The sequence below is a fragment of the Garra rufa genome, chromosome 11 (assembly GCF_049309525.1).
Source record: "Garra rufa chromosome 11, GarRuf1.0, whole genome shotgun sequence".
NCBI classification, from domain to species: Eukaryota; Metazoa; Chordata; class Actinopteri; order Cypriniformes; family Cyprinidae; genus Garra; species Garra rufa.
In genome coordinates, this window is record NC_133371.1 from 40,742,917 (window position 1) to 40,754,138 (window position 11,222).

An 11,222-nucleotide genomic window follows, 5' to 3' on the forward strand; every position below is an offset into this window, starting at 1 on the left:
GGGTCCAAAACTTTATATTAGTGACTAATTTAAAGATGGCAATACAACAGAAAACAAAAAAAATTACTGAAAAAAATTCAGTCTAAAGTAGTCTAACAATGCTACAGACATTTAAGGTAATTGTTATAATGTAAAATAAAACAGCGTATTCACTGTAAGAATTAAACATGCTTTCATATTAAAACTACAAAAGTCCTTCATTCAAGAGCAGTGAGTGATTTTTCTCTTTGTATTTTTATGTTTTATTAATATTGAGCACAGAGACGGCAGAAGGAATATTATTTGTTGCCCTTTAAGAGCCACACGGATGCACCTTGAGCTAAAAGATAACTTTACATGTCCGTGTTCTGCTCCGTCTCTGAGCACATACTAAAAATAACGCAAATTCTCATTCTCGCTTTTAAAAACACAACATCAAGGAAACATTAATAAATTAAGCCTGTCCCATTTTATGAAAGTCACGTTCCATGATTTTGCATGTGAAATTAGGCTTTTATCGAGGAGCAAAAGCACACCACTGGAAAGGGGTGGAATGGGGCACAATAATCGTTTCATCTCGATTACTGCATTTTCATGATTGTTTGAAGCCGAAATTAAAATCAAAACTGAATTTCGATTAATTGCACAGCCCTAAGTTAGAGTAAATTAAATTTACGTTTTTTGTATTTAGTTTATTTTATTTCAAGTAGCATTTTTTTATGGTTTTAGTTTGTTACTTATAATAACCCTGCTGTATATAACTACTAGTCAGTGTTTTGATTAAGCGTCTTATGCTTTTCCCTTCCAGTGTTTTGCAAATGAGATGAAGAATACAATTAAAAGTCAGGTGTCTGCTGTGGATCACGGAGAGTCACTACAGCTGAGCCACAGAGTCCAGACACAGAGGAGTCCACTGTCCAGTCACGTAAACCTGGATTCATCCCACTTCACCTGTAAAAACACAGCACCACCCAGCTACAACCAGACTAACACTGTACGACCCAACAGCAAGATGAGGGATGCGGTGAGTTCTATTATTGAAATAAGCACAATGGTCAAGATAGATCATTTTTACTTTATAAGTAAATAAAATACAGCACCCTGGCATCACTGAAACACTTTCTGAAATTTAAAGTGAGTTACTGTTGACAAAAACAAGTAAATGTACTAGAAATTAATCTTTAATTAAAATTATTTTTATTTTTTTTTAATTTATGTTGTTTTATTTTTACCACACATTTATCATCTTTCCACACAAAAACAATTTATAACAAATTAAATTTGATTTAAATATTGTTTGTTTATTTCCACACCAAAGCAATTTATGATGTTTAATTTTATTATAACCACAATTTGTAACAAAATTGTATTTTATTATTTTATATATTTCCACACAAAAGCAATTTGTTGTTTTCAATAAAATTAAATAAAAAGTAATTTTATTTTATTTATTTATTTTATTTTAACCACACAGTTTCCACCAAAACGATTTATAATACATTTTCTTACTTAATTTTATTTATTTATTTCCACACAAAAACAATTTATGTTGTTTTATTTTATTTTAGCCACAAATTTGTCATGTTTCCACTCCAAAGCAATTTGTTTAATTTTATAATAACCACAATTTATAACAAAATTCTATTTTATTATTTTATTTATTTCCACACAAAGGCAATTTATGTTATTTTAAATAAAATGAAATAAAAAGTCATTTTTTTTATTTTATTTTAACCACACATTTATGTTTCCACAAAAACAATTTATAATACATTTTCTTATTATTAGTTTATTTATTTCCACACAAAAGCAATTTATGTTATTTTATTTTATTTAACCACACATTTATCATGTTTCCACACAAAAACAATTTATAACAAAATGTATTTTATTTAAATATTTTTCATTTTATTTATTTTCACACAAAAGCAATTTATGTTATTTTATTTTATTTAACCACACATTTGTCATGTTTCCACACAAAAACAATTTATAACAATTTGTATTTTATTTTATTACATTTATTATTTTTTCATTTTGATTTATTTTATTTATTTCCACACAAAAGCAATATATGTTGTTTTATTTTAACTACACATTTATCATGTTTCCACACAAAAACAATTTATACATTTTTTTATTTTATTTAACTATTTTTCATTTTATTTATTTTCACACAAAAGCAATTTATGTTGTTTTATTTTAACCACACATTGATAACTATTTTTATTTTATTTTATTCATACATTTATCATGTTCCCACACAAATGCAATTTATAAGCATTTTTATTTTGTTTATTTTTATTTTTTCACACATTTGTCATGTTTCCACAGAAAAGCAATTTCTAACCATTTTTATTTGTATTTATTTTATCCATACAATTATCATGTTCCTACACAAACTCAATTTATAACGATTTTAATTTGATTAATTTTTATTTTTCCACACATTTATTATGTTTCCACACAAAAGCAGTTACTCAGGCAATTATGGCATCTATTCCATTGACCTCCATTCATCTTCTGCTACATGTTTTTGACCAGAGTTTGTTGTCTCCCCCTGGAGGAGGGTGTTCGTTATGCTCCAGAAGTGCTATGTGAGCACTTAATGTGATTGGATGATATATTTACTCTATGTGTTTGTGAGTAGGAGGAGCTTACCGAAGACAGGAAACTGCAAGCAGTAATTGAGCAGGTTATGGTGGATCAGCTGTCGAGGTCAGTATCTCTCGTTCTCCCTCACTCTGTTCCATTTTTGTTCTCAGTTTGTGGTGAGTAATAACATCGTGAGGTTTCTCTGATGCTCACGCAGGGCTGTCATTAGCGATCCGGAACAGAATGCTGTGTCTGTCAGTCCCACGAGTGTCCCACCACGCTACAGGAGAACTCTTCACCACACTAAGTAAAACCCACACACAGACATGACTCAGATACTAAACTCTCTCGTTCTCCCCTTCTGTCTCATACTCATGGATTCAGAGAAGGTCACAGTGGTTATGTCCCCACTTACATTTTCATTTTAATATTTTTGTGTTTTAATACATAATAGATGTTTTTGCGAAGTAAAGCACCACTGCTCATACTGATTTAAACAAACCACTAATCTTAAACTTTGGCAGTCACATATGAGCATGCATTAAATAACCACAGAGCAACGCCTTTGCAACTACCCACATGTACTCGATAATCGTGCAAGAACCACTCACATTATCTTTAGAAAACATAATAGCATAAAAGCATAAAAGTAAAGTTTCCACATAGAGTCCAACATAATATAATACACTGCAGTTCAAAAGTTAGGGATCAGTAATATTTTTAAATGTTTTTAAAAAAGTCTTTTCTGCTCATTAAAGTTACATTTATTTGATTAAAAATCTAGAATAAAAAGTGAAATATGATTGAAATTTAAAATAACAGTATTCTATTTGAATATACTTTAAAATATAATTTATTTCTGTGATGCAAAGCTGTCACATGCAAATGATGCAAAAATTTTAGCATCATTAGGTCAGCCTTCAGTGTCACACGATCCTTCAGAAATTATTCTAATATGCTGATTTATAATTGTTATATTTATAATAGTTGTGCTGCTGTGATTTTTTTCCAAGATTGTTTGATTCTGTTCTGAAAAAAGAACAGTATTTATTCAAAATAGTAATCTTTTCTAACAATGTAAATCTTTATCCATGTAACATCCTTACTGAATAAAAGTATTAATTTCTTTCAAAGAAAGAAAGAAAGAAAGAAAGAATTACTGAACCCAAACTTTGAACGGTAGTGTATATTGTTAGAGAAGATTCCTATTTTAAATACTTATACTTTTTAATGTTTTATTCATCAAAGAATCCTAAAAAAAAAGTATCACAGGTTCCCAAAAAAATTAAACTGCCCAACTGTTTCCAAAATTGATAATAAATCGGCATATTAGAATGATTTCTGAAGAATCGTGTGACACTGAAGACAAGAGTAATGATGCTGAAAATTCATCTTTGAATCACAGCAATAAATTCTATTTTAAAATATATTAAAATAGAAAAACACTATTTTAAATTGCAATAATATTTCCCAATGTTACATTTTTTTCTGTATTTTTAATCAAATAAACACAGCCTTGATGAGCAGAAAATATGGTTTTAGAAACTGATTTTACTGCTTTAAATGAATTAAGCTGCTAAATCTGCTTTCCCAAACTGTGGGGATTTGAAAGGGAACTGCAAGGGGTCTTCATTTAAGATTTCATTTAAAAATGTACAATTATGTGTTTAAAAATTGACAGCCAATCAAAATAAAACATTTACTAAAAAATTGTACATTTACATGCTTATATTTTGCTCTCTTTGGTAAAACTGTGATTTGAGTTTCTATTTAGGTTTTCATTTATGTCTACAGAGTAAAAACACAGAAGTCTTTAACAGAGAACATCTTATCCAACAAGCTCTGTTTTCAAGCCAGGATTTTATCAAGGTAGTCACAGCTACTCACTTACTGTACTTTAAGGCATTTTTAAGTGTTGTATTTTGTAATTCGCATTTGTGTTTGTTATATAGGTGTGGACGTGAGGCATGTCGTAAACTCATTGGCTTCTTTTTCACATGTGACCAAACACTAACCGTGTACGAGTACCGAAATTTTGGTAAAAACAGGTAAGGTGACGTATCATGAAAATCTGACCTTTTCCATGTTTAAGTGCTATAATCGGGTCCCAGCCTCAGAGGAGATAAGCAAGTAGTGGATTTATTGGTTTATTTACTGTATGTTACACTGCTGCCGCACAGATCTACAATCAGTCAAATCAAATCTCGCAATCAAAATGCGGTTTCTTTCCCAGCTGTTTACCATCATAGACATAAGCGACTGTTTTTGTAACTCATGTATGTTTTTAACATAAATGTGTGTGTATTTAAGTGCAATAAGACATGAAAGAGTCTTAGTTTAGCATTCACATTGCGCGTGACAGCCCCTTTCTGTGCACGTGCTTCGGATGTGTGCGCTCAGAAAACCCTATATCAGAAGTTTAAACTAATATGGTTTAAAATACATGATTTCAGTGTGATAGACATGATAATCAAAACCAAACAGATTGTTTTTTGCAAGGTATCTGAGGTGCAAGCTGTAAAGTATGGAAGCCCGTTTTTGCCACTGAAAAAAAACGATATTGCGACTTATCTTACAATTCTGACTTTTTTCTCAGAATTGTGAGATATAAAGTCAGAATTGCAAGATATGAACTCGCAATTCTGTGAAATAAAGTTGCAATTGCATGACAAACTTGCAACTGCAACATATAAAGTCGGAATTTTGAGATATAAACTTGCAATTCTTTGATAATATCAGTCTTTTTTTTTTCCTCAGAACTAGACTTTATAACTTGCAGTTGTGAGTTTTTAATCAAGCAATTCTGGCTTTATATTTCTCAGAAGTGTGTGATACAAACTCGCGATTCTGACTTTTGTTCTCAGAATTGTAAGATGTACACTAACAACTGCGAGTTATAAAGTCAGAATTGCGAGATATAAACTCACAATTCTGATAAATAAAGTTGCAATTGTGTGGCATAAACTTATAATTGCGAGTTATAAAGTCAAAAATCCGAGATATAAACTCGTAAATTCTGAGAAATGAAGTCAGAATGGCGTGATATTAACTCACAATTGCAAGTTATAAATAGAGAATTTTGAGATACAAACTCACAATTTAGATTTTTGTTCTCAGAATTGTAATATTAACTCAGTTGAGTTATTACATCAGAATTATGAGATTACTCGCAATTCTGAGAACATATAAGTCTTTTTTTTTCTCCTCAGAACTGGACTATATAACTCACAATTGTGTGTTTATATCTCACAGATTCAAGAAAAAAGTCAGATATAAACTCCAAATTGCGAGAAAAATCTGAATTGTGAGATAAAAAGTCGCAATTACATTTTTTATTTTTTATTCAAGGGCAGAAATGGGCTTCCATATAGTAAAGGCACAGCTCTATTGAAAAAGCGGGCAGGGAGCAGCAGCTCACTTGCATTTAAAGACCACAATATTTCCGTATTTCTGCTTTCAATCAAAATTGGCATTTTCAATATATATAATAAATTATCTGTGGTGTATTTTTTGAATCTTTACCAACATGTTTTGGGGACACCTGAGACTTATATTACACATAGTAATAAATGACATAATAGGTCTGCTTTAATGATTTGCATTTACATAAATACGATCCACACATAGTTTTCTTCCACATTTAGGTGTATAAAAATAATTGTTCTTTAAAACTTTTTCAGATGGAACGCACTGCCCTTTATCACGCGTGGTGTGCATTTGAACAGAGGGAGGCCGTACTGCCTGCAGGACATCTCACAGGTTCGACACACTCATCATCTGTCACACACACACACACACACACACACACACACACACACACACACACACACACATAGACTAATATTAATTCATTAACACCCTGCCTACATCACCCAGGGTGCCGAGCTGCATTTCTGCACAGACGGCCCACACCTCCCCCAAAGTCTGAGACATCAGCCGTGTCTGACCCTCAGAGTTACTGATGTGGATGACACAGCCAAGGGAGATCTGCTGTACGTACCACTCACGCACATGCACGTGCGCAAGTGAGAGGACTCAAAAAGTGTTTCTTTTGCACAGAACGCAGTCTGGGGAAACTTTACATTGTGTCTCTAAAGAGGATATCAGCGATCGAAACACTCTAAAGGAAATTCAAGGTTAATACTTAACACAAGCCTTTCTCTCTCGCAAACATTTCCTATTAAAATGCATAAAAATATTCATCCAGAATGTTTCTCACCCACACAAACCTATTTATAAGGTGATGTCATTTATAATATTAAAATTGGAACTGACAACATTTTTAATCAGTCTCTTATTTTTCATTAAGATCAAGAGAATGTGGTTCAGATTACATCAATAAAAGCAGTAATATTGTGAAATATTTTTACTATTTAAAATAACTGCTTCTATTTGAACATATTTTAAAATGTAATTTATTCCTGTGATCAAAGCTGAATTTTCAGCATCATTACTCCAGTACTCCAGTTACATGCTGATTTGATGCTCAAGAAACATTTATTAACATTTTTATTTTTATTTTTTGATAAATAGAAAGTTCAAAAGAACAACATTTATTTGAAATAAAAAATATTTAAAAATATATTATATTTTAAAAATATACTATATTTTTAAATATTTTATATTTATATATATACAAGGGTATTAAGACTTGTATAGCAGAATATAACGTGAATGATGTCTCTCACTGAAATATGTAGTAGAAAACCATGAAAAACTTACATTATTTAAAATAATCCACATCGTTTTATACATATTTTAAACTATGGGGGGGGGGGGGTGTACCATTATTACGATTACGTCAAATGGTTTGCACTCTGTGAGCTACTGACACTTCCTGTTGCTATTTTTACTGCAACACAACTAAAATAAAATACTGATACAATGAGCACAGCTACTGAAAGAGCTTACAGGTTGCGATGGGTGTAACTGTAGTCTTAAACCAAATGCCACACCATCGATTTTCCCTACAAGGAGGCTTAATGCTCTGATATTGAATGAAATCTGCCCTGAGAAACTTCTTCGCCCGCACAAACGCACCCAGATACGGAAGATGCACCGTTCTTTTTACTGTAAGTAAACCCGTGGACATGATGTCCTGACAGGCTGGAGTTTGTACGACCTCCATAAACACAATAATTTACCATGACAATGATCAATTGAAATTAAAAATAACTACCGAAAACACACCATCTCACGACTGCTCCTACTGAATAGCAACAGAGCTTGGCGAACTTGACGTCATATGACGCAGTGTGAAAAAAAAGCTATTTTTGAAAGCGGTCAAGGAAACCGTCACTTTGTCTTCTAAATTTGTGCCCTTACATCTTGTAAAATATTTTCAAATTCTGCATTAAAGGTTCGTATAGTATTTTCATACACGGATATATGTTTATATCGAATTTTTTTTAACCTGCAATATGCACTTTAAAGACTGCGGCGTCATGACAAACATCGGCATGTTTACATCCTGCCAGGATGGCATCTAGCGTTTCTTGTCTCTACCATTTGTAAGCTCTTTCAGTAGCTGTGGTCTACTAAAAGCCTCAAAAGCATCAGGGCTAAAGTGGAGAGAACAAAGACGTGGGTCTGACAGTATTCAGCAAAAAGAGCTGATTTTCCCCACAAGGGGGCTTAATGCTCGTATATCAAATGAAATCTGCCCTGAGAGACTCCTTTAATGGCTGCAGCGTCATGACAAGCGTCAGCATGTTTACATCCTGCCATGATGGCATCTAGTGTTTCTTGTCTCCGCCATTTGTAAGCTCTTTCAGTAGCTGTGGTCTAAAGCCTCAAAAGCATCAGGGCTAAAGTGGAGAGAACAAAGACGTGGGTCTTTAGAAAGTTTTATTCGTCCACAGGCATTTTTCCATTCTTGTCTCCTATTCTTATCGCTAGAAAAAGACTTAAGACCGTTCACACAAAGCACGATAACGATAATAATAACTATAACTATAAAGATAACATTCTAAAAATCGTTTTAAATTGAAGAGAATAGCAGTGGTCACACTATAACGATAACGATACAGGGCAACACAATCGTTAGGATCACTTTTTTTATCACTTTTTTTTTTTTTTTACAGCTGATGAACGATAAAACACAAATAAATACAACAAAAATCGTTCACTAGTGTGGACCCAAATTTAGTTATCGTTGCATTTATAGTTATCGTTATCGTTCTTGGTGTGAATGGACCTTTACACTGATTCTCTTGCTGCCTTTTGACTGAAATTTACAATCAAAAGTCACACAATGTGGCATTGTATCAGTATTCTTTTTTTCAAGTTGTGTAGTGGTAAAAAAAGCAACAGGTAGGGCCAGTAGCTCATTAAGTGCAACCATTTCACGTCATCAAAATAATGGCACCCCCCATAGTCTAAAATATGTATTAAGCAATGTAGATTTTTTTAAATAATGTAAATCTTTCATGGGTTTTCTACTACATATTTTGGTAAAATACATAATTTGCGTTATATTAAGCCATACAAGTTTTGATTTCCTTTAAGAGCTACATTAATAATTAACACATAATGATTGAATTGGAATCCAGTGCTCTGATTGGTGGCTGTTTTGCAGGTGCAGTGCGTGATAGGCTGAAGGGACATGCGGTCCGAACCCTGGTCAGTCTTGGAAAATATCTGCAGAACTTAGATCTAAAGGCTGACAGTGTTCAGCAAAAAGAGCTGCTCAGACGATCTCTGATGGAGCAGCTGTGCCTCACTCAGCAGGTTAAGAGAAAATAATTCAACAAACTCACATTTTTCCATCTATCTATCTGTCTATCTATCTGTCTGTCTGTCTATCTATCTATCTATCTATCTATCTATCTATCTATCTATCTATCTATCTATCTATCTATCTATCTGTCTGTCTGTCTGTCTGTCTGTCTGTCTGTCTGTCTATCCATCTATCCATCTATCTATCTATCTATCTGTCTATCCGTCTGTCTATCTGTCTGTCTGTCTGTCTGTCTGTCTGTCTGTCTGTCTGTCTTTCCGTCTGTCTATCTGTCTGGCTTTACAGCAGAAATGATTAGGCTGTAGGAAAGCACCAGGCATGTTGATGTAGAACATTATGTGAGCATGTTGAGTCGTTACATTAGCATGTGCCGTGTGTGACAGGACTTCGAGGCGGTGTGGAGGATTGTGAGTCGGCGTGCGGAGGGGCGGGTGCACCCCGCTGACGTGATGCGTGCCGTTACCGGGGAGATGAGCGAGAACAGAAAAGCCGTCTTCCTTAAGGTAACAGTCCAGCCTGACTGCTTTTGTCCTCCAGAGGATGCTGTTGAGCTCTGTGACTTATGGAGTTTCCATTATGGCCATTTGCTGCTGTTTTAAATGTTTGGATCTTTCTCTTTTTTTTAGGTCTATGTAAAGCTTGACCCAAATAAAACCGGCTCTATCTTTCTGAACGATATTGAAAAATTCTATAGAGGCAAACAAGAGTCTGAAGCAGCACTCGGTAAGCCACTGATCATTTAGTTTCTTCCTGTAGTTGTGTTTATTCAGTCTCAGTCAATATTTCACAACAAACATTGAGTGTTAAACCTGTTGTACTACAGTGTGAATTTCTGAATAGGCTGTATAGAGTTAATTTTACCTTTTTTATGTTAATTATTTTAACAAAATGAAGGGATCATAAAAAAATGCATGTTATTTTTATTTAGTACTGACCTGAATAAGATATTTCACATAAAATATGTTTACATATAGTCCACAAGAGTAAACACCAGTTGAATTTATAAAAATTACCCCATTCAAAAGTTTACATACACTTGATTCTTAATACTGTGTTGTTACCTGAATGACCACAGCTGCGTTTTTTGTTTAGTGATAGTTGTTCAAGAGTCCCTTGTTTGTCCTGAACAGTTAAACTGCATGTTGTCCTTCAGAAAAATCCTTCAGGTCCCACAAATTCTTTGGTTTTTAACATTTTTGTGTATTTGAGCCCTTTCCAACAATGACTATGATTTTAAAAACCATCTTTTCACATTGAGGACAACTGAGGGACTCGAATGCAACTATTACAGGTTCAAACGCTAACTAATGCTCCAGAAGGAAAAACTATGCAAGAGCATAAACTTTTTGAATTTGAAGATCAGGGTAAATGTAACTTATGTAACTTTATATACATATTTAGGCAAAATAAGAATGTACACCAAAAGTTTACACCCCTGGTAACAACATAGTATTTTATTTTTTGTGAAATATCTTATTCAGGTCAATACTAAATAAAAAAACAACACGCATTTTGTATGATCCCTCTTATTTTGGTAAAATAATTAACATTTAGCAGTTTCTGCAAGGTGTATGTAAACTTTTGACTTTAACTGTATATACCCTTCTTATGTCAAACTGTTGACAGAAGCCGGTCCAAACCATGACTTCCTGGCCTTCGTACAGGAAGCAGGAAAGATCACCAAAACTGTGTCCTACGCTGAGTTTGAGGACTATTATGAGGGTCTGAGTATTGAAATCCCTGATGATGAAGAATATATCAATAATCTGAGAGCTACGTGGAGTATCTGAGAGCATCTGCCTTGTTTATCGAATTACACGTTCTTAATTATGTTTGTTACTCTTTATATTCATGTATTATTTATAATATGCAGTGTTGTATATTGCATTGCACAGTGTACAGTACAATT

General features: G+C 33.3%; 1 protein-coding gene across 1 annotated transcript; it reads left to right on the plus strand.

Annotated features, from left to right (window-relative positions):
* Positions 1-798: 798 nt before the first annotated feature.
* On the plus strand, positions 799-11,119 carry caps2 (calcyphosine 2). Its single transcript, XM_073850399.1, has 12 exons — positions 799-1,003; positions 2,630-2,697; positions 2,792-2,881; positions 4,369-4,443; positions 4,527-4,622; positions 6,255-6,333; positions 6,451-6,566; positions 6,634-6,710; positions 9,152-9,303; positions 9,697-9,816; positions 9,940-10,036; positions 10,940-11,119. The coding sequence occupies exons 1-12, from the start codon at positions 803-805 to the stop codon at positions 11,101-11,103; spliced, it is 1,335 nt and encodes a 444-aa protein (XP_073706500.1). The 5' UTR covers positions 799-802; the 3' UTR covers positions 11,104-11,119.
* The last annotated feature ends 103 nt before the right edge of the window (positions 11,120-11,222 follow it).

What these genes read in the sequence shown, in the direction of transcription:
- caps2 (XM_073850399.1), top strand. Translation starts at nt 803, where the DNA reads ATGAAGAATACAATTAAAAGTCAGGTGTCTGCTGTGGATCACGGAGAG. An exon ending in ACAGCAAGATGAGGGATGCG is followed by an intron (nt 1,004 to 2,629) that starts GTGAGTTCTATT and finishes GTTTGTGAGTAG; the next exon opens with GAGGAGCTTACCGAAGACAG. An exon ending in ATGGTGGATCAGCTGTCGAG is followed by an intron (nt 2,698 to 2,791) that starts GTCAGTATCTCT and finishes ATGCTCACGCAG; the next exon opens with GGCTGTCATTAGCGATCCGG.